At 45.9% G+C, this 27,909-nt stretch overlaps 1 protein-coding gene across 10 annotated transcripts in view; it reads right to left on the reverse strand.

The window, feature by feature from the left end:
• Positions 1-15,846: 15,846 nt before the first annotated feature.
• Positions 15,847-27,909, reverse strand: part of FBLN5 (fibulin 5) — a 78,973-nt gene continuing 66,910 nt past the window's right edge. For 5 of the 10 annotated variants that reach the window (XM_063596376.1, XM_034938024.3, XM_063596377.1 and 2 more), the window contains 4 exons: positions 27,735-27,861; positions 23,912-24,107; positions 19,924-20,102; positions 15,847-16,821 (listed from right to left, as the gene is read on the reverse strand). In XM_063596376.1, coding sequence (XP_063452446.1) covers positions 16,791-16,821; positions 19,924-20,102; positions 23,912-24,107; positions 27,735-27,861 — 533 coding nt within the window. In that variant the 3' untranslated portion in view covers positions 15,847-16,790. The remainder of the gene's footprint in view (positions 16,822-19,923; positions 20,103-23,911; positions 24,108-27,734; positions 27,862-27,909) is intronic. The other 5 variants (XM_055097954.1, XM_063596379.1, XM_003832774.6 and 2 more) reach the window with 1 other exon arrangement.

Here is a 27,909-nt window from a genome sequence, read left to right on the forward strand (position 1 = left end):
TTTCTGCATGTATCAATTGAAGTGAAATTGAGTCAAAAGTAAGAGTTCATGCTGCCCTTCACTGAATTCTCTGCTTGGATTTTTTTTTTTTTTGAAGTACACACACACACACACACACACACACAATCTGTGATCAAAAAAGTTATTGAAGTGCTGCAGTTGCCCAGAATTCAGCCTGACCTTGCAGCACTCCTAGTTATTAAAAATCATTTCTATGGGCTTGCATTTTTTGGTTTAACAAGCACAAGAGGCCATGAACTCTTAATATCTGAAGCAAACGTGTTAAACATCTGGGATCTGGCATAAGCTTCTCCTGTGGGATGCATTGTTTGTGCAAACTTTTATTGAATTAAAAAAAAAAGTAAGTACTGAGTTTCAAAATATTCGTGTAACCTAGTAAGAATATTTCTCTGAATCCAGAGTCAAAATACAGAGTTTTAAAAACTGATTTATAAACTTAAATTTAAAATTAGGTTAGAAGTCTGCTCTTAAAACACAGCGTGGTTTTGAAGTGGAACCAAACTTCAGCTCTAGCTCTAACAGGAGATGGCTGATCTAAGTTAAATAGGTTTTTCCAGGCTAAAGGCACAGCTTCTGACCACTCTAAGAAAGCCATAGGGTTTGCAGACAGGGTACTGGCCTAGAGTTTAGGGCAAGTTCTGTGGCTTAAACACAGATAATCTTGGGCAACTTACTTTACCCTGGGCTTGATTTTCCTTATTTCCTATAGAAACTGGAAGGAAAAATACTTACCCATGGGTCTTAGAAATGTACGAGGATAAGAAATAAAATAGCAAGTGACAGAACTTTTAAAAGCTCTACACATAAGATGAGGAGGAGGAGGAGGAGGGGGAGGGGGAGGGGAAGGAGGAGGAGGAGATAGGAGAGGGGGAGGGGAAGGAGGAGGAGATAGGGGAGGTGGAGAGGAGGAGAAGGAGGTGGAGGAGGAGGAGGAGGAGGAGGGGGTAAAACATAAGAGATTCCTATTTGAAGATGCAAAAGACCAAACAAACTGAACAAAGCTTTTTAAAGAAGAAAGACTAAGGGTTGTCTTTGGAGTGTTCCTCTAGGGAGGGACAACCTCTTGTATTCCTTTAGTATCTCCTTGAAGCGCCCAGGGAAGCATTCAGACACAGGGGACAGTCTTATCAGTCTAGACTAACTGACAGACGGACAGGTCCCTCTCCACTTCCACAATCCATACCCTGAATATTCTGAGAAGTAGGGGAGAGCAAAGCCTGGCTCAGCCCACCCCATTGCCTCTGCTAGACTGAAGGACAGGAAATAGAGAAGGAGCCAGTCCTCCCCAAAGAGGGATAGGGATAGCTTTTTAAACTCACCTCTCCCTTCTGAGAGGAGGCTGCTATTCCTTCCAACGTATTTTTGCGCAGCTGAGGATCTGGAGGGGTTCTGACCTGAACAATGGGCTGGGAGCTGAGTTTGGGAGCTGGAGTTCTGCATAATAGAGTAGGATGAATTTGGAGTTTGGGGACTGTGTAGAAAGAGGAGATGAAGAAACAAGTTGAGCAGGGGAAAGGAAGGATGGGTGGTTGAAGTGGGAACCAGTGGAACGGCAGGGATGGAGGGCTGAAAAGCAGGTTGGCTTCTGTCCCAACTTCCACTCCCAAATCCTCAGGAAATTTGCCTACACACCCAAATGCAAATGGACTGTATTAATTTCTAGGGCTGCTGTACAATGTACCACAAACTGAGTGGCTTAAAACAGCAGACGTTTATTCTCTCACAGTTCTGGAGGCCAGAAGTCCAAAATCAAGGAGTCAGCAGGGCCATGCTCCCTCCAGAGGCTCTAGGGGAGAATCCTTCCCTGCCTCTTCCTAGCTTCTGTTGGTCATGTAAATCCTTGAAGTTCCTTGGCTTATAGCCTCAAAACTCCAACTCTGCTTCCATCTTTGTGTGGCCGCCCTCTTCTCTGTGTATCTTTGTGTGTCCTCTTGTAAGGACATCAGTCATTGGATTTAGAGCTCACCCTATTCCAGCATGACCTTATCTTAACTTGACTAATTACATGTGCAAAGATCCTGTTTCCAAATGAGGTCACGTTCTGATGTTCCACATAGACATATATTTTCAGGAGGACACTATTCAACTCACTACAGTGTTGTTTGTTTTTATGGAAATCGAGTAAGAGGTAGAATCTCATGTCAGGGCCAACTGGCAAGGGACGATTGGATGGTGCGGGGCGAGGGGAGTTGTGGCAGTGGTAAAAATGGCCTGTGAACCAAACGAATTCAAGGGAAGTGCCGAGGTTGGAGTCAGAAGTGACCATGAAAATAAAAGCTCCCTCCACTTCCTATGAGAGTTTTTAGAAGTGTGGGAAGACTTTGGAATTCTACAGGGCAGGGAGTAAGTTCAAAGTAATATCATCTAGATCTCAAAGGCCAGGAAACCACAGCTGACTTCTGGGTTACAAATAAAACAAAGACATATGAGAGAGGAGAAAAAAAGATGAAGCAGAAGGAAGGACAAAAGGTGGAGAGATGAGCATGAAAGACAGATGAGTTTTTGAGGAGAGACAAGGAAAGGAAAAAGCACCAGCTCTTTGGGGTCAGGGTTAAGGCTCTAACACAGAATCTGGCATATAAAAAGTATTCAATATACTTTTAAGGGCCAGGCGTCCTGGCTCACACCTATAATCCCAGCATTTTGGGTGGCGGAGGTGGGCGAATCACTTGAGGTCAGGAGTTTGAGACCAGCTTGGCCAACATGGTGAAACCCTGTCTTTACTAAAAAATACAGAAAGGGCATGGTGGTGCACACCTGTAGTCCCAGCTACTCGGGAGACTAAGGCACAAGAATCACTTGAACCTGGGAAGCAGAAGTAGTTGCAGTGAGGTGAGATCGTGCCATTGCACTCCAGCCTGGGTGACAAAGTGAGACCTTGTCTCAAAAAAAAAAAAAAAAAAAAAAAAAAAGACAAGTTTAGGGAAGAAAAAAGGAAGATAGGGAGGAGGGAGAGCTGTGCCTGGGAGGCTTCATGTGGTATCACTAACAATTTCCTCCGCTGTCCCCAGAGCTGTCTATACTGTGGCTGTTTGTTCATGACCCTAATTAATGTCAAAGCCCAGAGTGCCATATGGGAGCCCTCTCTGCACCACAGGCCTTTAGACGGAAGAGGCGGCAGTCCATCTTCCACCAAGGCCTCTGGATTCTCTCCATCCTTTTCCAGTGATGCTTATTCTATCTAAACTCTCATTTGAGTGGCCATATACCCTGGCCTCTTGGTGTTTTTTGCTGTCCCTAATGCCACCAGAGTTTACCTTACCTTGAAATGTCACAGAAGTGGTCTAAATTAGGAAATATCCTTCAACGCCAAAAGGCAAGGAGAGCCCCGTGGATTAAGCCAGCTGTTTTCAGATCACTTGAGATACAAGTAGTTACAACAGTTTAGGATTGGAAAGATCCTGTGGTTTATGAGAAAGAGCGCTAGACCAAGAGGTAGATCAAGCAAGAGACCCATCTGCCAATCTGCCACTCACTCCCAGCGTTCCCTGGAGCTAGTCAATCCCCCACTCCAACCTCAGAGTCCTCATTGTAAAGGCAGTTGGCCCTCATGACAGAATTTCTAGATCCTTTCAGTTGTCATGGACTATATTCTATACTTTTCTGGAAGCACTCTCAACAAAATATAATTAAAATTACCTCCCTGGTACACCCATAGTGTATTTCCAGAGGGAAAACGTTGCTAGAAACTCCATTTCCAGCTTGTAGAAAGTGGCCAGGAAATGGGTCTGATTTCAAATCTCTCTGAAATGCAACGAGAGGAAAGCACTGAGGGAATGCCGAAGTGGGGCCACTTTAGTCTCCCAAGTCCCAGGAACCGTTTATAAACCGAGTCGTGGCTTGGGTGAATGGCTTGGGTATTTGGAACATTTGACGTGAAGAAAGATGTAGGGGCACCTGCTGCTTTCTCAGACAATAGGGAAGAAAAACACCAAGCACTTCCACACACATCATCTTATTTCTCAAAACAACTGGAGCCGGTATTATTATCCCCATTTAACAGATGAGAAAAGTGAGGCTCAAAGAACCTCAGTAAATTAGTCCAGGTCACAAACTAGTAAGTGGCAGGGTTGAGACCCAAATTCAGGTCTATTCAACTCCAATCCCAGCATTCCTTCCACTATTGGCAACAGATTCGCACTATGATGTACAGTCGCCTGAACCACAACAAAATTCCTCTAAAGAACCAGAGTGGTACCCAGCCCACTTTTCCAAGTTTGGCATAAAGAACAGAGCCATGCATTGAATTGGGAGTAACAGCTGTTTGGCCAGGGACCACAGCAAAAAAGTGTTCATGCAGGGATATTTAACCAGCTCAGTGCCCAGAACAGAGTAGAAGCTTGAAGAATATTTGGGTTTTTGTTGTTGTTGTTCTTTGTTTGTTTGTTTTTTGAGATAGGGTATTACTCTGTTGCCCAGGCTGGAATGCATTGGTGCCATTATGGTTCATTGCAGCCTCAACTCCCTGGGCTTAAGTGATCCTCTCACTTCAACCTCTTGAGTAGCTGGGACCACAGGCATGCACCACTATGCTTGGCTGATTCTTTCTTTCTTCTTCTTCTTTTTTTTTTTTTTTTGGTAAAGATGGGGTTTCACTATATTTCCTAGGCTGGTCTCAAACCCCTAGCCTCAAGCAATTACCTGCCTCAGCCTCCCAAAGTGCTGAGATTACAGGCGTGAGCCATCACTCCCAGCCAAGAATATTTGTTGAGAAGTTGAGTAAATACAGGATTCAGGGTTGACATCGACATCTTCAGCAGGTTACAAAAGAAGGATCTGAGGCTCAGAGAGGCCAGATGACTTGCCCTAGGTCACACAGCAGAGAGAATTGGACAAAGAACCAAAGATGTCTAGACTTTCAGACAAGGATCTTCCTGTCACATCACCATAACTCCTCTGGCCAGGAAAATTTTTCCTGTACCTTTAATTAAATGCAGTATACTTTGGGGTAAATGAATGCTAACCTCCAACTGAGAACATTTATTTTCCTAATGAGTTCATTAGCAAATGACTCTGCTGCTTCAGGATGCAGAGATAGCTTGGTTAATGCACGTTTCAGTTTTCATATTATGCTATGAGTCATTTTTGTTTATCTTAGAATTTCTTTCCTCATCTGTTGTGTGTGGTGGCCCTAGTCACCAGGGATAGGAGCTTTGTCACTCACTCAGGAAGTGATGGACTGACCCCCTGTGAGTGGATAAAGAAACTGCTCTCATAAGCGTGGTTATGCAGATCAAAGAGTGGGTCCTCTACACATGTTCCCAATTAACTGTGGCCATCCCATTCCATATCCCTTCTACTCTCCAGCATAGTTTCTAATCCTTTAATAGCCCAAACAACAAGAGGGAAGCCCAGCCCAGCCAAAACAAAAGCAGAAAACAGCCAAACAAAGATGAAAACATCCTAGTGATTAGTGAGAGAGCTCCAGATATCCCAGTATCTGGAGCCACCTCGGGATACTGGGATATTTGGAGCTTCTCACTGCAGGGGGTCACCTTATCTGCACCTGGTGTCACTTCCCACAAGGACCCCAGAGCTCGGTCTCTAGCACCAGACTCTGTGCTTTCATACACACTGCTGGCCATCTTCACAATACCTTCACCCAAATGTGGCCATCTTCAATTCAGCATGTTTTATTTGTCCAGCTGTGTAATTAATATCTATGCATTTAACTGTATGTAAATCTTACCTTAACAAAACATAAAAATTAAAAAAAAGAAGTAAGTTTAAAATGACATTCACCTTTCCCCTCTACCAAAACTCCTCCTCCTGAGGTCTTTAGCTCACCTCAGGGTGTGCCTTGGCTCCCTAAGCCTCTGTACCCGATCAATCACCAAGACCTATTGATTCCACCCATTCCACTTCTCCTGAAGCTTTCCCCTTCTCTGCATTTTCCCATCATCACATTCTACTCAACCTATTGACACTGACCACCTACTATGGGCCAGGCACTGTGCTAGGCTGTAAGTCTACATTAGGAACAACACACAAATAGTATCATGCAGGAGTTTGCATTTAGAACCCCAGGTGGAAACTACACCACAGGGGCACTGGTAATACAGCAGAAGTGACTCCCTCTACACAGGGGTGGGGGCTTGGTGGGCTGCACAGACCACAGAGGTCAGGGATGGCTCTGGAAAGTTCCTAGAGAGGCTGATCTCTGTGGAAAGATGAATAGGCATTTGCCAAATGGGCAAAGAGAAGAACTGCATTCCAGCCAATGAGAAGAGCTCAGACAGGAGCAGCTGGAGGGAGTACATAAGCCATTCTGGTTTGTTGGGGATGTGTTTGTTTCTCCAGGAATTTGGTCTAAAGGAGGGGAAAGTGGTAGAAGCTGGAACTGGAGCAGCAGGCAGGAACCAGATCACGGAAGGTTTTGTCAATCCTATCCAGGAGTTTGAATCTTAACCTGTGGGCAGAGGGAATGTCAGTAGGGTTCTAAGTAAGGACCTAGTCAGCCTTACTCTTTAGAAAGATCGCTTTAGAAATAATGTCTCTTATGTGAACAACTGCAATTATTTTTCTTAATTCTCATCTCCCCTCCCTCCATACACCATTTCCAAAGTAGAAAACAAGATGATGTGTCTTCCCTAATTAAAAATCAAAACAAAATTAAAACCTCACCACAGCTTCCAATAGCAGACAGCAGCAATTCCAGACTCCAAGGAAAATTGTTCCTGGAGATGTTAATTTTTGTTATGGGGGGCTGGGGAAGGGGGGAAATCATTTCCTTGCAAAAAAAAAAAAAGTTGGATTAACCTTTATACAAAATTAAGCAGGTTTTCTTTTCATTGCAGGACTTCTCAGAGCCTTCAGTTTTCTAAAATCAACTGTGACTGTTTAAAAAGGGGATTCAGCATTCAAATCCCCAACTTATTAAACTAGTGAGCTCCTTGATCTTGGAGCATTGATTAGCATCTTCATGGGCTAGTCTTCTGTGAAATGCTGACCTGCACAATATGAAGTCCAAACTCAACTAGGTGAATAGTCTTGTGAATAATCTAGCCTCAACTTTTATCCCTTCCTGACATACACACACACATCCTTGTATCCTCTGTTCCAACCACACTGGTCTTCTTACTGCCCTTCCCCTCTTTCTATGCTTGAGGAATTCTGGGTCATCCTTTAAGCCATAGCCAAATAGCAACTCCACTGTGAAAAAGTGGTCTGTAGTGAGGGTTGCAGAGATACAGGTTGGTCTGAATCAAGGCTACTGTCCATGAAACCCTCTATGCAGTACGTGGAAATTGTTTGGATGAATAACTCTGTAATCTGCGAATCTGTGAAGAGGGCTGGACTACATTTTACAAAGCAATTAAGGGTTCTTTGTGACTGGCAAAGAGACTCTGGCCTCTGGAGACTGCACTGTCCTGTATTTAAAGAAACTTCAGTTTTTCCCAGCCTCTCTGCTGTAGATTACATGAAGAACAGAAGCATCATGTCAAGCCGCTGGATACCATAATGGAGTGGGACAAAGGGAGTGCTGGAAAGATGTTTTGAAGTCCATGTTTGGGAATGAGTGGAGGTAGCCTGGATCTCCGACAAGGGGTACTGGAATGAAGGAAATTGATTCTAGGATGGAGAGACTGGAAATCAGAAAGATCAGAGAATGAATCCTCAGAAGAACAGCCACAAGAAAGTACCATGTTCACATAAGTTGATACAGATACTTTCTTTTTTAAAGCAGGAACAGGAAGAGGGCAAGTAACAACAACAACAAAAAGCTATGGCTTTGCTCAGGAAGAGTTGTTCTAGAGACTGCTTCTGTGTGCTAAGGAGAGAAGAAAAGAGGAATTTAAGGCAGAAGAAGTAATAATGCATAAAAAGCTTTGTGCTTTGTCCCTTGGACCCAGCTTTGCTTTCATTGGACAGGACCTAACCCTGACTACTGCCTTCCAACTTTGGGATGGAGAACAGACGGAGGGGAAGGTGGGCCAGTGCAGAGAAAGAAAGAAGAGAGAGAAGAGAGGCAGGGGAAGAAACAAGAGGAGGAAGTGGAGGGAAGCAAAGGGGTCACCAGCTCTTATGCAGAAGTAAACAGGAGCTGGACATGATGGCTGATGCCTGTAATCCCAGCACTTTGGGAGGCCAAGGTGTGTGGATCACTTGAGGTCAGGAGTTCGAGACCAGACTGGCCAACATGGTGAAATCCTATTTTTACTAGCCAGGTCTGATGGCGGGTGTTTGTAATCCCAGCTACTTGGGAAGCTGAGGCAGAAGGATCGCTTGAGCCTGGAAGGTGGAAGTTGCAGTGAGGCAATATTGTGCCACTGCACTGCAGCCTGGGTGACAGAGTGAAACCATGTCGTTGGAAAAAATATATATATACATGTATATATATGTTTATATATGTATATGTGTATATATGTGTGTGTGTGTGTGTATATATGCATTGCATCTGACTCAGCAACTCAATTTTGTAATTTTAACTCATTTAATCAATTGGTCTTAATTTAAATTATAGGCTGGGCATGGTGGCTCACACCTGTAATCCCACACTTTGGGAGGCTGAGGCGGGCAGATCACTTGAGCTCAGGAGATTGAGACCAGCCTGGGCAACATGGCGAAACCCCATCTCTACCAAAAATACAAAAAAATCAGCCAGGCGTGGTGGCGGGCACCTGTGGTCCCAGCTACTTGGGATGCTGAGATGGTAGGATCGCTTAAGCCCAGGAGATGGAGGTTGCAGTGAGCTGAGATCACACCACTGCACTCCAGCCTGGGTGACAGAGTAAGACTCTGTCTCAAAAAAAAAAAAAAAAAAAGAAAGAAAAAAAAAGAAGTAAAGCATGGATTCAGAGTTTGAGCAGGGGAGGAAGAGGAAGAGAAAGAGAATCAGACCCATATCTGCCTTCCTCTTGGTTTTCACCTCAGCCGTCAACAGGTTTGTTGGTCTTTGTTGAACCAGCAAAGGAGCGGAGTGGGGCTGAGGGAAATCTGGTGAAAATTAAGATCAAGAACAGCCTCGAGGCAATTTCCTAGGATGGAAGCCTCCTGCTGCTGCAGATCAAGTGTGAGGAGCACAAGGCACCTTGGCTCAGCATTTGCTGGAAGGAGCCACTTCCTCTCCTCCCTGCGGCCTGCCCCATCCCTGCAGTCACTCCAAATGAGGCAGCCTGCTTCTTTTTGGTGTGCCTTATTGTTCCAAAACTTCTTGGAGTACACCTGGGAACTCTTCACCACCTACTGATGAAAAGTCCCAGCTTTTATGGTGAAAAATGATGTCCCGGATTCTTTTCTTTAATCTCATTGAAGGCCCTAACAAGATAACACATTCCAAAGTTCCAACAGAACAACAACAACAACAAAAGCCAGAAGCAAAGGAGTCTACCTCTCTGTATGACTTCTGAGTTGAAAGGATCTCCTTGACTAACTATGGTTTTACTGAAAGATGTAGATGATGATTTTAATAGTGCCTTTGCTCAACAAAAATGTAGCTGTTACTGGCCCATAGGGCTGCTTCTTAGAAAGACTGGTGTGGAAAGACTGGCTAAGAAAGACTGGCTGTGTGGAAATGCCAGCCTTGGGGCGGAAACCTCCATGAAATCTTTTTAAATGTGGAACTAGAACAAAACAAAATAAGACAAAACAAAACTATGAGGTTACAGCATCACCATAAAGATCTAAGGTATCTACAAATATCATAGCTTGGTTTCAATGACATTACCAAACCAAACTGGAGTGGGCTTGCCCAGCACAGTAAGGCCAAACGTTCATACCAAAGTTTTATAGTGGGAGAAGGAAGGGGATTGATTAGCAAGACACCAAGCAAGGAGAATTGGGCAGCTCACGCCTAAGACCTGACCTCCCCAATGGCTTATAAGCAAGGGTTTCTAAAGGCAGGGGTAAACTTCAGGAAAGTGGAAGTTACAAGCAAAATTGTAAATCGATACATGGAGGTTATACACTGGTTTGGCCTAAAAAGGTGACATAGCTTGAAGTGGGGGGCTTACAAAGTCGTAGGTAGATTCAAAGATTTTTTGATTTGCAATTGGTTAAAGAAGGGAAGTTTTGTCAAAAGACTTGGGTTCAGCAGAAAAGAATGTGGGGTCTGGCCTGTGGGTGTGACTTCCTCCAGGCCCTTCAGGAAAAAGTTTAGAACAAAGAATGGAGGCTGGGCATGGTGGATCACAGCTGCAATCCTAGCACTTTAGGAGGCCAAGGTGAACGGATCACTTGACGCCAGGAGCTCAAGATCAGCCTGGGCAAAAAAGCGAGACCCCAGACTCCATCTCTACAAAAAAAAAAAAAAAAAAAAAAAAAAAGCCTGACATGTTGGCACGTGGCTGTAGTCCCAGCTACTCGAAAGGCTGAGGTGGGAGGATCACAGGACAGGAGGTCGAGGCTGCAGTAAGCTATGATTACACCACTACACTCCAACCTGGGCAACAGAGCCAGACCCTGGCAAAAAAAAAAAAAAAAAAAAAACAGAATAAAGAACAGAGGTCAGAATTCAGTCCTCAGTTCTCCCTTATCTGAGGTCTGCATGCCAGGGGATCCATTTGGTGGGAGTCTGGGTTTCTGAAAAACAACTCAGGGATATATGTTAAGATGTTACCTTTAGTTTCTGTAGGGAACCAAATATCTCGCAACTCTAACTTCCCTGGCTATTGTTTTAAGTTACTATTACCTTCTTGTTTACCAAGTTGCTCCTTACTTCTTAGGGCTAGCTGGGTGCCTGGAATTTCCCTTGTAGGAGCTCAAGATTTCGCTTTATTTCCATGCTTGTTGGGGAGTGGGGGGAAGGAGGCCCCTAAAAGGGGTCCCTGCTTCATCTCAATGTTGGCTTTTTTGGTAAGTTTTCAGATCAGGGGATGTAGAACATTCACAAATAAAACAATCCACACTCGCTTTAGGGATAAATTATGAATGGTTCGTACATTAAAACTCCAAAGATGCCAAAGCACCTACCCTATTTTAAAGCATAGTAGCTATCGTGATACAAGCCAGTTTTGCAATGTCAAATTCATTCTGAGTAGAAGGTTGGAAACGAAGACTTAGAAAAAAGGAACAGGTTGAAACCAAAACAATCCTACCCAAATGAAAACTTCTTTTAAACAGAATCAAGTCATCCAATGACTCTGTGGCCTTAAATCAATATTAATTAATTTCTCAAATCCTAATAAACAGGTATCATAATGGCACTGTATTTGTATGTGTGTACAATTTACCCTGCCTTCATCTTTTTTTTTTTTTTTTTTTTTTTTTTTTGAGACAGACTCTCGCTCTGTCACCCAGGCTGAAATGCAGTGGTGCAATCTCAGCTCACTGCAACCTCTGCCTCCTGGGTTCAAGCAATTCTCCTGCCTCAGTCTCTGAGTAGCTGGGATTATAGGTGTGTGCCACCACTCCCACCTAATTTTTGTATTTTTAGTAGAGACGGGTTTCACCATGTCAACCAGGCTGGTCTTGAACTCCTGGCCTCAAGTGATCTGCCCACTTCGGCCTCCCAGATTACAGGCATGAGCCCCTGTGCCCAGCCCCCTGCCTTCATCTTTACATTATTGCTCAAGAATATCCCAAATTCCTGAAAAAGTCACTGCCTGTCAACATGCAGTTCCCCTCTGAAAGAACACCAAAATGGCAATTCAGTAGATCACTCCTGTGTTGACACCTATTTTCTCACTTTAATGATTTATTTCTCTGATGGCTGCTGGCTAAGATTCATTATTAAGAACCATTAGTAAGTCAAACATTCTAACTGGAGGCTTTCATTCCCGCAAAAGCTACCAAAGTGATAAATTTTGCCTCTGTGCACTCCTTTGTCTTGGAGCCTCTTGGTTTGTTTGTTTTTTTTTTTTTTAAAAAAACATCTTTTAGCTATGTTCAGGGATTCCAACAAAGATATCAGCCATTTGTTAAGTAACAGGACTAAGAAATTTGAAAACAAAAATATCAGCACAAGGAACAATCTGTATATTTGTTTGTAGTTTATAAGCATTGGCCAATTCCAAAATAATGAAGAGATTTGCTAAGTGCTCACTTTTTTTTTCAGATAAGAAAATATTGCATTTAAAGTAAACACAAATTGTATCAAAAAGAAAGAAAAAGTTTATCTAGCATTTATTAGTGTTTCCTTTCAAAATATTTAATAATTCTAAGCAGAGGCAACTTATTCTAAATTTCTAACACATGTCTATAAATTTTCATAAGAATTTTTCTTGTATAAAACAGATGTCTTAATAATTTTTAAAATCTAACTAAAATAATTTTGTGGACCCTGCTACTGCACCTACCACATTATATTCCAGTTTTGTCGTGTATGCTGCATAAACCCCTGGCTAAAGGTGTTATTAAAAAGTTATTAAAGTTTTAGATTAACTTTTTATAAAGTTTTAATAACTTTTTAAAGTTATTAAAAAGTTATTAAAGGTGTTATTAAAAAGGTGTTATTATAAAGTTATCGGTGGACTGTCTATCCTGTTCATGTCTCTGAATCCAGCAACCGGCTTAACCAAAGTGGATTCTTAACCAAAGTATGTGATCCTCTCAAGACAAAGACCTTTTACAAACAATATTTCATCTGGCAAGAGGGGAGTAGAGGAGAGTTCCTTTGTCAAGTCTTCTCTCTGTGGGTGACCCCGTTGGCTCAGAATGAACAACTTGGGCACATTACAGTAAACACCCAGGCCACAAAAATGCGTTGAAACCACTGAAAATGAAATAATCAGACCTACTTAAATGTTTTTACCATCTGGGCAAATAACACCCCAAGGGCCAAGACTTACCTAAGAAAGTGTCTGAAGTATGTTACCCAAGCCTGAGAGGCAACAGGTAGGTGGATTTTGTGCCAATTAGAAAGTGTTATGATTGGCAAACCACTGCAAAACTCTGAAATTGCAGTGAAATGGAAATGCTGGCTGTCATCCCCAAAGTACATTTCAAGGAATCACAAAACTTCAGAATTAGAAGCAATTGAATGAACGTTTTCACCCATATGAAAGTTGGAAGATGAGGTGGTAACACGAGAGCTTTTGCAGGCGTCCCTACTCTTAATCCTGCACCCCTTCCACCTTGGTACCCTTCATTCTTCAGGACCTGATGGAGTGGTACAAAGCAGAGGTCACTTAACAAGCTCAGCCCAGCTCCTGGATGGGGCAAAGCTGACAAGGAATAGGCACAGGGAGCCTGGAGATCTCAGGGTCCAGGAAACAGCCTGCCCCATTAGAACTGCACAGCAGAGCACAGCACTGGGATCAGAGAGCAGGCTCATCCCCAGTCTTGTACAAAAAATAACATTTGATGATTCCCAAGGGGTAGGTAAAGCAAGTAGCATTTGGGGTTCCAGCAGCCTCTAGAACTGTTTCCCAAATGTTTGGAGCTTGACTTTGCAGTATACACTTTGCCCTGGACTGTTTTTCTCTTAATTTTTAGGCCCAAGTGTATTTTAAGGTAAATGGATCCCACATGCCTCTGGTGCATTTACACTGAACACATCAGACCACATTTTGAAAGCACAGTCTCAGGTCCAAGAAACCTTTGGAGGCTGCTTTTATGAGCCTCTCTGTGTTTCTTTTCTTAGAAGCAGGAAGCCACATTTTGACATGAACAAATAAAACACAAACCTTAAAGACTCGGATCTGGTTCCAAATGTGGCACCTCTGAAACCAGTGGGTCCTGAAATCATCAAGACAGAAAGCTTCCCAGTTTTCTTTTTGAGAAGTTCATGGAAACTTACCCCTGTGTTCTGTTGAGCCCAGAGGCAGTGGTTCGCAGGTGCTCGGTGCAAAGCTCACGTAAACCTTCAGCATTTCTGATTCCACCCTTCTTCCCAGCCCCTGAGTCTCCCTACACAGCAGGGACCCAGGCTCACTGCTGCCTTCTGGCCTTTGCTTTTCGGAGCCGAGCTGAGTGAGTCCCAAGGGAATCACCGTCTGTTTTATAAGCTTTGAAACCAGAGCATCCTGAGCCATTTGTTGCTGGTGTGATTGCTAACACCACTTGACCCTGACTGAAGAACCACAACTAGGCATGGTTTAGATGTGCTTAGTTAGAGAAAAAAATAACCACAGCCAACAGCAAAGTGAGGTGTGTGGTGTGGGTGTGAGAAATGCTCTTGGGGTGAGGAGGGAGGACTTGCAGCTTCTTGGATGCTACAGGGAGTGGAACATGCTGTTTCCCTCCACTGAAGGCCTAAGATACTACTAAGTGGAACAGGAGAATTCCCTGGCCCCCTCACAGGATGTGCAACAGGGGTGTGGCTCTCTCTTCAGCCACCCCAAGCTAAAACCCCTTATGGGAAGGGGAGCACGCAGACAGGCAGGTGCAGGAACCAGGGTGAGCACTTTTGGGCCCCAGCCCCATGACAGCATCCCGGGGTCGGTGTCTGTGACTTCCAAAGCCCGAGTAGGCACTGAAACAGTGCAATCTTTCAGCCTTGCCATCCGTGGACAGCTTAAGCGTTAACCAGCTTAGTGGACCCTCTCCCTTTTTGCCAGGGCAGAGGGCCAGTGTGACAGTTTCCTGTATCCCGAGCTCTTGTCCAGCATCCCGGAAGAATCAGGTCACACATGGATTTGCAGGATGAATGCAGGGGTTTTATTGAGTGGTGGAGGTGGCTCTAAGTAGGATGGATGGGGAGCTGGACAGGGGATGGAGTGGGAAGATGATCTTCCCCTGGAGTTTGGCCATTCAGTGGCCAGTTTTCAGATCGTCTCCAGTCGAATTCCTCCCAATGTTCCTTCTCTTCTCTCCTTCTTTGCCGTGCTTTTCTGCCATTCATGTCTGCTCATCTTCTTGTCTCCCCATCTGCTTCTGGAGCCTGGAGCCTGGGGTTTAGGGTTTATATGGGTACAGGATAGGGGACATGGCAGGCCAAAAGGCAACTTTTTAGGGATGAAAACAGGAATGCCTGTCCTCATTTAGGGCCATGGGTACCCAGGCTTGAGGGTGGGGCCTTTGCCAGGGAACCACCCTCTTCTACCCAGTATTTCCCTGTCTCCTGTCCATATCACAAGGATCTGTGGAATGCCTACTAAGACTAGGGGTCCAGGGCACAACTCCTGATAGGCACTGTGGGGGTCCTTAATGAATACCTCACCAACAGGTAGGATGGGGGCACCCTCAGATGGATCTGTAGACTCCACCTCAGCTACCAGGGAGTGTACTTTTTTCCTGAAGCCTTGGGTTGATTCCTGGGATGGGACATAAAGACAGCCATCCCAACCTGTTCTCCTGTGACTTGCAATGTTGACTCTCTTGGCCCCTGCACAGGGTTCTAAGACTTGAAGGATGTCCAGAGGCCCTGACCAGGAAAAGAATAATGAATCCTACAATGAGCAGAAAAGACATTGAGGGCAAGGCAGCTAGGGCTCCAGCCCCATCTGTCCACCTCTTTCTAGGGTTTATAACAATACATTCTCAACTCTGGCTACGTAGTCAAGTTTTCAGAAATCCTGATGGCCGGGCCCTACCTAAGCCCAATGACATCAGAGTGTCTGGGGGCATGTCCCGGGGAATCAGTCTTTCCTCCAAAGTTCTACTGGTTATCCGTCTATGCAGCCAGGGTTGAGGGCCACTGGTTTAAAATAACTTGAATACATTCCTGTTCTGCAGGAGCACCAGAAATAATCTACGTAAGAGAAGGATTATTGGTTGTTTTCTAATCAGATGAAACAGGACTCAGGGATGATGCCTCCCCCTAACTTCCCCACCACCCCTATTTCTCTGCCCCACCGCCCCCCTCCCATCAATTTGCCAGAGTCACAGATAATGCCCTAGCTCTCTGGAGAGCTTTCTAAGCCAGCGCACAATAAACAGGTTTAAGCAGAACTAGAACCCCAAAGGCTGACTCGTCTATGATGTCAAAATGAACCAAACACAAGCTCTCTTCAAATATTTAATCAGTTTGGAGACCTCTGCCTTCCAATCCAATTGGGTAAAAATTCTAAAGAAAGCAAGATTAAGGGGTCCTCAAAGAAAACATTGGGCTAAAATGGAGAGGAGACTGGGTTTGGGAAGACAGAACATAGCATGTGTCTAAAGGCCTTTTGAAGGAATTCTACGACATATTTTTTAAAAATACTCAAAATGAACAAGACAGAATTAAACCATTATACAAATTTAAGGACAACTGAAACTTCTTTTATGGTTGAAAATACCAGGCATGGTTTTGAAACACATTCTCTAAAAACCCTTCGATCCTGCTGTGGTTTGTTTACATAGCCTTCTCTGTGTACGCAAAAAGCAAACTAGCTACTCCCAGGGTTCCCCGCCAGCTCCCGGGTCTTTGCAAAGCAGTAACACAGTGGGAGAAGGAGTGGAAGAGGTGAAGAAGTGACAGCAAGCTGTTCACAGTCTTTGAACATAGACTCAGACCCCCGCAAACCTAATCTATTTTCTTTGAAAACAGTGGAAATAAACTGAAGGCCTTGAAAATTCACCAACAATCTTCTATCAGGGGAGCAATGATAATACTTTTTGATAACTGCGTCTTAGGAACTGGGGGTGGCAAGTCCTGCAGGGTGACAGGTCTGCAATAGTACAGGTGAGAGTCAGGAAGTCGGGGCTGACTCTTCGGGGAAACGTTCAGCAGGAAATGCCTAACGTCTGTGTCGCTCTCACTCTCTCTGTTATTTCCTCTCTTCTCCTGTCCCTTGGTGCCAATGAGAGGCAGCGTCGGAGGCTCCAGCCCGAGGCTCAGAATGGGTACTGCGACACATATATCCGCAGTCGGATCACGGAGCTGCCTCTGAAGTTGATGACAGTGTTGACAGTGATCATTTCCAAGTCCAGCTGGATTTCCCGGGGCCCTTTGATGGGGCGTGTCATCACCAGGGTGGCACTGATGGGGCCCGTTTGCTATGGACAGAACCGGGGGACACCAGTGAGAAAAGGCCTGCATGGTGGCCCTGCAGCCCCACCTGGGCGCTCCCTTGCCTCCGTCAAACTGGCACCCCCTCGGTGCCTCAACTGTGCCATGCTCTTTCCCTGGCTTTGCCCACACTCCACCTGGTTCTTTTCTGCAAACCCTTCAGGTCTCATCTGAAAGGTCACTTCCTAAGAGGAGCCTTCTCTGTTTCCCCAATCTAAGTCAGGTCCCCCTGCGACCTCTGCCGCTGCAGCCTTTACTTTGTATAGGATGGAAAGCATTTATGACCATGTATGATTGTCCACACTGTCTACCTGATCCATGTCTGATATCTAGGCTCCCACTAGGCTATGAGTTCTGTAAGAACAGGTACTGGGGTCAGGCTTTTCACCACTGAGTCCCCCTAGAACCCAGCATGGTGCCTTGAACACAGAAGGTGTTCAGAAAATATATATTGAATGATGAACGAATCATTGATTGAAACTTCTACATGGCTTAGGGCTGTCACTTCACCCCTCTGGGGTTCATATCTCAAATGAGGGTTTGGCATTGAGTACACATGGACACAAAGAAGGGAACAACAGGCACCAGGGCCTGCTTCAGGGTGGGAGGCAGGAGGAGGGAGGGGATCGAAAAACTACCTACTGGGTACTATGCTTATTACCTGGGTGATGACATCATATGTACACCAAACTCCTATGACACAGTAATTTATCTATACAACCAACATGCACATGTACCCTTGAAAGTGGAATAAAAGTTTTAAAAAACGTTTTTGAGGAAAAATAAAATGAGGGTTTGGACCAGATCAGTAATTAAAAAAAAAAAAAAAAGGCATCAAAAGCTACTGGAACTTTTTTTTTAAACTAACAATTCCAGGGGCCCATTCCAAGATTTTCTATGTCAGTATATTTTTAGGTGATGGCTGGGAAAGGTGGAATTTAAGAACCCCCCTCTAGACACCCTAGAGTCATCTCCAGCTTCACCATTCTGTAACCTGATCACTGTGGTCCTAACAATTTCACGTGAACTCTCTCCTCCACTGAGTCTTTTTCTAAAACTTTCAAGGAGGAAGGCAGAGAGGAATGACATCAACTGAGCACCCATCAAGTGTGAGGCACTCTTCTAACCATGTTTATGTACATCTGCTTATTTAATCCTCATAAAATGGCCAGGCACCATGGCTCACAACTGTAATCCCAGCATTTGGGAGGCCGAGGTGGGCGGATCACTTGAGGCCAGGAGTTGGAGACCAGCCTGGCCGATATGGTGAAACCCCGTCTCTACTAAAACTAGAAAAATTAGCAGGGCATGTTGGCAGGTGCCTGTAATCCCAGCTACTTGGGAGGCTGAGGCACAAGAATTGCTTGAACCTGGGGGGCAGACGTTGCAGTGAATAGAGATCGCACCACTATACTCCACCCTGGACAACGGCGAGACTCCAGCTGAAAAAAAAAAAAAAATTCTCATAAAACCCTGAAAGGCCTTGCCACTCAAAGTGTGGTCCCTGGACCAGCAGCATGGGCATCACCAGGGAGCTTCTTATAAATGCAGAATCTCAGGGCTAGGATCTACTGAGCCAGAATCTGTAGCTTAACACAATCCCCAGGGCTTTGTGTGCACATTAAGTATTGAGAAATATTGATCTAAAAGCACAGGACCCAGGTGGGGGGGCCCTGGCTGTCCTTGTCTAAATGCTGTATGAAAGGTATGACTCATTACTTCCCCGTTTTATAAGTAAGCAAACTAAGGTCCCATGAGGTTAAATAATTGCTTAGGGTTACCCAGCTAGTCTTGGGCAGAGCCAAGGGCTTCCATTCAGGTATTTCTGACCCCAAGCCCCAGGCTTTTTTCACTGCACAGCAGGTATCAGAAGAGGCTGATGTGTGTTTCACTTCTTCCTAGCACCCACCTAATGAGAGATGCTCGCGGTCAGTGCAAGGGACAGATATTGGCACTGTTAGAGGAAACAGTGTGAAGAAGAAAAGGGATGGGCTGGACAATCACTTCCCATACACTGCAGAGCCCAGCCCTGTGCCCAGAAGCTGAAAGCAACAGTCTCTGCAAAATAAAGGAACCTAGCTGGTTTAAAGCTACACTAGATGTTTTATCTGTCTCCATAAAAGGAGGGCGCCCCATAAAGCTCTGAACATCCCCAAGAGCCACCACAAGTAAGACAAGGGTGGGGCTGGCAGACAGGTGCAGGCCAGGCGCTGGGACCTCCCCTATCCATGAGGCTATCGGCAGCCTGACAGCCACACAATTTCCTCTTGGCACTGGTTCCTCCTGTTCCCGTCAGCATCCACGTTATTGGCACCTCCTCACGCAGAAGATCTCTTGGACTTCCTTGTCAGCCCTTACGAAACCGGAGCCCTGGGCCAGGGCTTCAGAGGGTAAAGCCACACAAGGAAATGCCTGCAGCCTTTACATATACAAATATCTCACCAGCTTTCACTGCATGAACAAAGACCAAGAGTTGAGAACCCTGAGCTGGGGACAGCCCTCCAGAGGGAGATCTGCAGAGCCCAAGGTCTGGAAGGGAGAAGGGGGCAAGTGCAAACTTCCAAGTTGTTCCTTTGGGCTCTCCTGGTAAATGTCTCCTGAGTACGAAAGAATCCTCAACTATCCCATTTGAAATCCTAGACTCTCCCATTTGGAAGTAACTGCAGAAGCTGGTGAGTCCGGCCTCCACCTGGGTCCACCCTACCCACAAGCACCTGGAAGAGCTCAAGTACCTGCCACAAGAGCTGAGGACAGCCACCTCCACATTCGGCTTTTAGGGCAGAGCCAGGGCATTAATGAAATAAACCCCTGAGAGCCCGTGGGCATTAGTAGGCTTGGTGGTGCGAAAAGATGAGGAGGAGGAGGATGGTGGTGACAGTGATGACGGTGGTGGTTATGATGCCAGGCATCTGGCTACAACCTTTCCTACACCTCTTAATTAATCTTCACAACCCTATGCTGTAAGTAGGTTAGGGATACTACATAAGGCCACCAAACTACTGCATGGTACTGGACTTTATGGCTCCAAAAATCATGCTTCTAACCACTACACTCTCTGATAAGGTCTCTGTACCTCTCCATTTACTCACCATCCCATGGGTCTTGACTTGACTTGAGAATCGCCACTTTGTGTTGTGTTTGCTAGGTTGTTTTCCCCCTCTCCGCTAAGGTGTGTGTGGGTTCCTCCAGGGCAGAGACCACATCCTGTTTGTTTCTCAACGCTCAGTGCCTGACTTGAAGCCTCATATGCAGTGGTGCTGAATGCACGCTGGTAACGGAAAAATGCACATGAATGACTGAACGCCAGTGGACTTGACCACGCTGGGAGTCGGCTGCCAACAGCCCACCAGCTGTGTGTCTTCTTGGCCCTGATCCCAAACACACTCAGGTTTATTCTAATCAACTTGTGGGATGGCATGGTCTGACCTGTGGCAAGCAGCCACGCTGTAGCAGGCCAGCTTCCATGGGCCCTGTCACTTGATCCACGTGTGTCATGGAGTAAGTGCACTTTGGCACAGTCTGAACCCCATGACCTTGCTCCTTCTTCTGGCCCTAATTATGATCCCCAAGCCACCTGGCCAAAGCCAATCATCAGTCCTCTTTCTAGGGCTCAGTGAGAGACAGGCAGCCAATAAGGCTTATGAATGGGCTTGTGTGTGTGTGTACACGTACGCATGTGGGCATAAGTGTGTGCGTGTGTGCATGCGAGTGTGTGTGGTTTGCCTGCGGGGTGAGATGAAGCTCCTCCCATGTGGTTATAATCAAATCAATGAATCTCAGGGTGTGAGAGCCTGGATGGCCATCCAGCCCCACCTCCCACACGATGCTCCAGTCCCCTGGGTAGCATTCCCAAGCTCTCCATGGCCCAGCAGCTCACAGCCTCCTTGCAACAGTAGCAGCAACAGTAGCAGTGGCCACAACAGTATCTATACAATCATAATTGCTATTTATTGAATACTTTCTATTGTAACTGGATGTTAGACTTTTCTTGTGATCTCCATTTCATCTGAGACCCCAAAGCTGGAAGAGTAGGTAAAGCATACCTCCCCATTCTAAAGAAAAGTATAACAGCACAGATTTTTGGTGCCAGGCTGCTTAGGTTCAAATCCTGCCCTGGTGCTTATTAGTTGTGAGACTAGTCGGGCAGGTTGCTTAGCCCTGTGCCTCAGTGCTCTCATCTGTAAAATCTGGACGATAAAACCATCCTATATCATAGGATTCTTGTGAAGATTAAAGGGTTACTGTATAGAAAGCACTTAGAATAGTGTCTGGCACATACAGGCACTATACACAGCTTGCTGCTGATGCTGTGTGTGGAGTTATTGGGGTTATACAGGACTTACAAAGCTGTGATCCAAAGCCAGATGTTTCCCTCATTCTGTCACCCCCTCCAACCTACATACATACTTTTTTGTTTGTTTGTTTTTGTTTTTAGAGACAGAGTCTCGCTCTGCCACCCAGGCTGGAGTGCAGTGGTGCAATCATAGCTCACTGCAGCCTTGAACTCCTGGATTCAAGTTATCTTCTCATCTCAGCCTCCAGAGTAGCTGTGGTTACAGGTCATGCCACCACACCTGGCTAATTTTTTAATCTTTTTTTGTAGAGACAGGGTCTCACTATGTTGCCCAGGCTGGACTTGAACTCCTGGGCTCCAGGGATCCTCCCACTTCAGCCTCCAGAGTAGCTGGGATTACAGGCATGAGCCCCTGTGCCCAACTCTACATGTATTTTATTAAACACACTTACCAGCCTCCATCTCAATCAAGAGGGGTTTCCAAAAAAAAAAAAAAAACTGTTCAGAGATGCAGGCCCCTGAAGTTCAAGGATGCAGAAAGTGGTACCAGACTGTCTCCAGGAGAAGTCTGGAGATGTGAGCCCTGAGCTGCCCCACACCATAGAGAGGAACGGGGAATGCAAGGAGCTGATGTTGACATCCTGAAAGGCCCTTGTGTAAGATCTGCTGCCAGGATGCAGTGATACCCTCCACCTCACTACCACCATGGAACATCTGTATGAGACATAGCCCCAGAATTAGGGGCTGAGAGGTTTGGAGTAGCAGGTGACCAACCACAAGCCCTACTGCCCATATCAGGGACTGGTCAGTGTGAAGTCCTCAGGCAAATCTCCAAAAGACCCACAAAAGCATCCTGTGAGAGCAACAGCTTTGGGGTCTCTGCTCCTGAGGGAACACCAATGCCTGGTTACAATGGCTACAATCGGGGAGGAGCCTCACTCTTCCAGCCTTACCCTTTCTACCACCTGCTCCTCCCCCGCCAGCCCTGGAGGAGCCAGGGCCAGCACTACCATTACCGGGAGGGTGACAAGAGGACAGGGCAGAGGCCAACCACACCCCTTGCCTGCTCTGAACTAGGAGACAGGGAGAAACTTCACAGTGGGTAAGAGACAGAGAGGTTGAAGTTTCCAGTTAAACTAGTACAGACTTTTGACGTGAGAGAATGAGACAATCCAACAGAAATGGAACATGCCTGTGAATCCTAGGGAATTGACGTGAGATGTAACCCAGGTGCTCACAGGTTTGATCCAACAGCGTGAGAAAAAGAAAAAGTCATTGACTGTTTCACCCCCACCACCAAACTCCACTTCTTTGATAAAAACAGTATTCCAGATAGGGCACTAAGTGGATAATCTCATCTAATCCTAAAGTCAACACTCATCTAGAGGTCCAGAGAGGTTAGGTCACATCACACAATTGTGAAATTGTTAAACTGTAGAAGACATGGCTCCAGAGCTCACATTAGAATGACTGAGTGGTTTCCCGGGGAGGGTCCCGCAGCTTCAGACAGCATGGACCCTCGGAAAGCCAGCCTTATCCGGAAGATTTCTGTCTTCCTGCCTTGTGGCCCATGACTTCATAGGGCCCAGTCTCTAATGAAAGCATATAAACGCCCATGGACCTTTTCAATATGGCTCCCCACAGTGACCCTGGAAGATCACAGCAGCATCTGTTAGAAATGCAGATTCCTGGGTGCAGTATGCTGGATAGTAGCCCCCAAAAAGATGCAAGTCCTAAATCCTTGGAACCCGTTCCGTTATAAGGAAAAGGGTTTTTTGCAGATGTGATTAAGAATCTGGACAGAGAGATTATCTGGATTGTTTGAATGGGCCCTAAATCTACTCGCAGGTGTCAATATAAGGAGACAAAGGGAGATTTGATACACACAGAGGAGGAAGAGGAGGCAGCATGACCACAGAGGCAGATATTGGAGTGATGCAGCCACAGTCAAGAAGTGCTGGCGGCCCCCGGAAGCTGGAAGAGATATGGAACGGATTCTCCTCTAGAGCCTCCAGAGGGAGCACGGCCCTGCTGACACCTGGATTTCAGCTCAGTGAAACTGATTTCAGACTCCTGGCTTCCAGAACTATGAGAGAATAAATTTCCTTTGCCTTAAGTCACCAAGTTTTTATTGTTTTTCAGAGATGGGGTCTCGCTCTGTTGCCCAGATTGGAGTACAGTGGTGTGATCTCAGCTCACTGCAACTTCGACCTCCTGGGCTCAAGCAATCCTCCCATCTCACACCACCTCCCCGCCACACCGCCCCAGGTAGCTGAGACTACAGTTGCCTTCCACCATGACCGGCTAACTTTTTTTTTTGTAGAGACAGAGTTTTGCCATGTTGCCCAAGCTGGTCTTGAGCTCCTGAGCTCAGACAATCTGTCCACCTTGGCCTCTCAAAGTGCTGGGATTACAGGCATCAGCCACCGTGCCTGGCCTGCATAGGAGGTACTTAAGAAATACTTGTCACATGGGTTGGTGGAAAAATGGAGACGTGAATGCCTCTCCAACAGAATATTAGGAGAAAAGAGACCTAAGATTGCATCTTGGCCTAACTTCCCATTTCACAGATGAGGATCCTGAGGCTCAGGAGGAGAAGCATCTTTTGCAAGACTACACAGAAAGTGGTGGAAACCAGGACCTTGAACCACACCCTCCACTCTTCTCTCTGCATACCTGTCCCCCTAGCCCCATTCTTACCTGCTTGCATACAGTATGTTCCTAGGAGAGACAGCACAAGGCCACTGTTACAGATGGCGTCCCCACTCCCCACTCCCTCTTACCCGCATGTAAAATTCTCTGCCCTCATTCCCAGATTTGATCTGGAAAATGTAATAGGCCCCAGGGTAGCGGGTCGTGGCTTGCATTTGGAAGATGTCAGCGGGAACGGAGCGTCCTGACACCACGTCCATGTCCCGGTACAAGATGGTAAAGGGCTGGTCTCTGCAGCCAGGGTTCTCAGCAGGACACATACAGCGGCTGTGGAAAGGGAAATCACGTGAGAACTCAAGAAATCCATTCCAGGTGCTGGCTGTGCCTACTTCCTCTCTTAAAACACTGAAAATGAGGCCACCCCATTTTTAGCATCCAAATGCCATAACTGTAGAATGTCTCTGCTCCTGGCTTGAGTCTAAAATCTCTCCAGCATGTAGGCGAGCTCTGTTTCCTAGAGAATGGACTTTTCTCACCAACCAGACATTCTGGCTACTAAATAGAATATAAACCTTAGATCTCTGGTTTTCAGAACATTAGAACATTCTCCAAGATACTTTACATTTGCCACGTAGGCCAAATATGCCACTCCAGCCTGGGCGGCAGAGCAAGACCCTGTCTCAGAAAAACAAAACAAAAAAAAAAAAGGAAGAAAGAAAGAAATTTTTAAAGTAAGAAACTGGATTAACAGGTCTTGGGGATCCTTGTACATTCTCTATTGTGCTCAGCCCAGTCTGCATGGAATGTTACTGAATCGAATATAATCAAATCTTGTCATTCGATAATTGATAAGCAAGAGTTAGAACTATGTACAAGATGTGACATTGGACATTTTGGAAATTCAATGAATAATAAGATCCTGACCTCAGATAGTTTACTTTCTAATAGGAGAAATAAACCACAGACACAAATATCTCTAATACAAAGCAACTATTAACAGAGTGCCCTAATATAAAATCACTGACTTTTACTACCAAAGAATGCCTGTTATAGACACCCCTTGATTCACCCCTAACACCCCCTTCCTCTGTCTCTGACCCTGCCCTGAGACTCCACCTAGGGGCCAGGGTTCACAATAGGATGAAGATGTCTGTTGAGACGTGCGGTGGTGGCCAACGCTAGGAGTCAACCTTGCTGTGTTTCTGCCACTAACTTCCAGTCTATCCACAAAACCTGTTGGTTCTACTTCCAAAAGAGAGTCCACATCCAACCATCTCCAGTGCCTTCAATGCACTCTTGCCTTCTCGCCTTTGCACATGCTGTTCCTCCTGATCTTCCACTCTCTATTTAGTTAAAGTCAACTCATTTTCCCATTCCAGCCCAAGTGTCATTTTTCAGAGAGGCCTTTGGACTCCTCCATCTAAACCATCCAGCCTACTCTTCCTTTTTATAAATTTCCATTCATTCTGAGCAGAGTATGGTGTCTCATGCCTATAATCCCAGCACTTTGAAAGGCTGAGGCAGGAGGATGACTTGAGCCCAGGAGTTCAAGACCTCTGGCTTTACCAAATATATATATATGCCAGGAGCACTGGCACACACCCATAGTCCTAGCTACTTAAAAGGCTGAGGCAGGACGATTGTTTGAGCCCAAAAGGTTGAGGCTTCAATGAGCTGTGATTGCACCACTGCGCTCCAGCCTGGGTGGCAGAGCAAGTTTCATTTTTTTAAGGCTGCATCAAAATAGCCAAGTCAAAATGTCTCTAGTGCCAAAATGGCCACAATAAAGTATCATGTGCGGCATAGAAAATCATTGTTTCCTAAAAGAAGTTTGGAGGAGGGAGTGATGGCTCCCAGCTGAAGAGGACCACAAACAGCTGGGAGAGGTGGCATCTGAGCTGAAATCTGAAAGATGGGGCAGGTCTGGCTATGTGGAAATGAAAGGAATGCCTTCCATATGGCCGGAAGTATGTGCACACAAGAAGGGAGGCTGGCCATTCCTGGGCACCGGTAAAGGCATGAGCAAGTCCTGTTCAGACTGGCAGGAGCACAGGACACCTGAACTGGACAAGGAGCTGGAAGGGGCTGCCGGAGTCTGACTGGACTGGAGCCTGGAGCGAGGGAGTCACGGAGCATTGTCAGCGTCATGCCAGAGACTCCACCAGTAACTCCAGCTCAGTGCTGCGAGCTGAAATGGGTCAGCTCCCCAGCCACAGGCAGGGGTGGCCTGGAAAAACCCAGAGAGAACCAGGAATAGAAGCTGGGAAGAGCAGCCTGGAGCTCTGCTCTGCCACAAACAGGCCTTACATCGGGGGTCAAAGAGCCCTGTTCTAAAGGGTTGCTTAGTAGCACAGCTCTTAGCAACAAGTGAAGATGTCTCTAAAGGACCCGCCTGTCCCGGCGTTATCCTCTCTTTTGCCAATTTGTTATCAAAGTGGGTACCACTGGTAAGCCATGAATTCCTCTCTTAGAGGCTGTATTCCGAGAGGGCAGGATGGGTGTGTCTGATTCATCCTTTCATCTCCCATGCGAGGGTTTGGTGTTGCTCAAGGGAAGTCAATGTGTGAACATTTGGAAGATAGGAGGCCAAGGAGGAACTGAGATGGTTTAAAAAAGGGATAAAAAAGAAGGAAAAGGAACTCCTACTATGCCAGGAACAGAAAGCCACTGTCCTACTGCATTCACCTTTTGGAAGTTGTCTTCACTTTAATTCTCTCCTCAACTCTAATATTTGCCATCTGGTGATTTAGTAAAATGTTGACCAAGATGACGTCAGAAACTTGATTAGCACCAACGAGAGAACTCTCCAGCACCTCAATACTCAACTCTCCAGCACCTCAATACTCAACTCTCCAGCACCTCAATACTCAACTCTCCAGCACCTCAATATTCACGGAGCAGTCCAGGGAGATTGGAAGCATTCATTTCACCTGGGAGCTTGCCAGAAAGGCGGAATCTTGGGCCCCACCCCAAACCCACTGAATCACACTTTAACGAGATCACCAGGTGAGTCCTATGAGTGTTACATTTAGAAGCCAACCTCTGAAAGACCCCGTGTATCCAGAACAAAGTCATTAGAGGGAAGAGGAGATTCTAGAACCCTGACTCAACTCTCGGCTTGGTTAGCTTTCTAGAGAATCTTTGCATAGCTCTGGCATGAGTAGCGGAGTGATAGAGAACTCTGTGTGAGTGTGCGTGTGTGTGTGTGTGTGTGTGTGTGTGTGTGTGTGTGTTTTGAGACAGAGTCTCACTCTGTCACCCAGACTGGACTGCAGTGGCACGATCTCAGCTCATTGTACCCTCCTCCTCCCAGGTTCAAGCGATTCTCATGCCTCAGCCTCCTGAGTAGCTGGGACTACAGGCCCGTGCCACCAGGCCCAGCTAATTTTTTTGGTATTTTTAGTAGAGATGGGGTTTCACCATGTTGGCCAGGCTGCTCTCAAACTCTTGAGCTCAGGCAATCCACCCACCTCAGCCTCCCAAAGTGCTGCGATTACAGTCATGAGCCACTGTGCCCAGCCTTGCATGTGTTTCTTACTGTGTGTTGTGGTCAAACATTTTGAAAAATAGTTCTTTCTTGTATGTAGGGATGTGTTTCAGACCCTATAACTTGGAATGGAATGTTTTGCAAACTTTTTGACAACCTACAGTAACACACTTTGCACTGCAAACCAGTAGCACACAAAACTAAAAGATAGGTTTCAAAAAACAATATTGACTCTTGCTATGTGCAATGTACTCTGATATTTTCTATTCCAGTCTGTTCTGTCTATTCTACTCTGTTCTATTCTACACACACACACACACACACACACACGCATGAGCACATGACGTAGGTAGTAGGCCAGGTCCCCTGACTTCCTGGCTGGTGCACTCTCTTTCACACCACACCGCCAACCTCCTGAGCCAGGCCCTCATCAGGTTTCTATTCCCCAGGGGGACACCGTGACTTACTTATCACTGATCCTCAGATAAGGCTCCTCACAGCGGATGGGGTCGATGCATTTGAAGCCCCCTTGTAAATTGTAGCACGTCTGCTGCAGGTTGCACGTGTGGTTCCTGTGCTCACATTCGTTGATGTCTGAAATGCAGGGGAGACAAGAAGCGGAGGCAGGGCATTATTGGCCAG

The sequence above is a fragment of the Pan paniscus genome, chromosome 15 (genome assembly GCF_029289425.2).
Source record: "Pan paniscus chromosome 15, NHGRI_mPanPan1-v2.0_pri, whole genome shotgun sequence".
Lineage (NCBI taxonomy): Eukaryota > Metazoa > Chordata > Mammalia > Primates > Hominidae > Pan > Pan paniscus.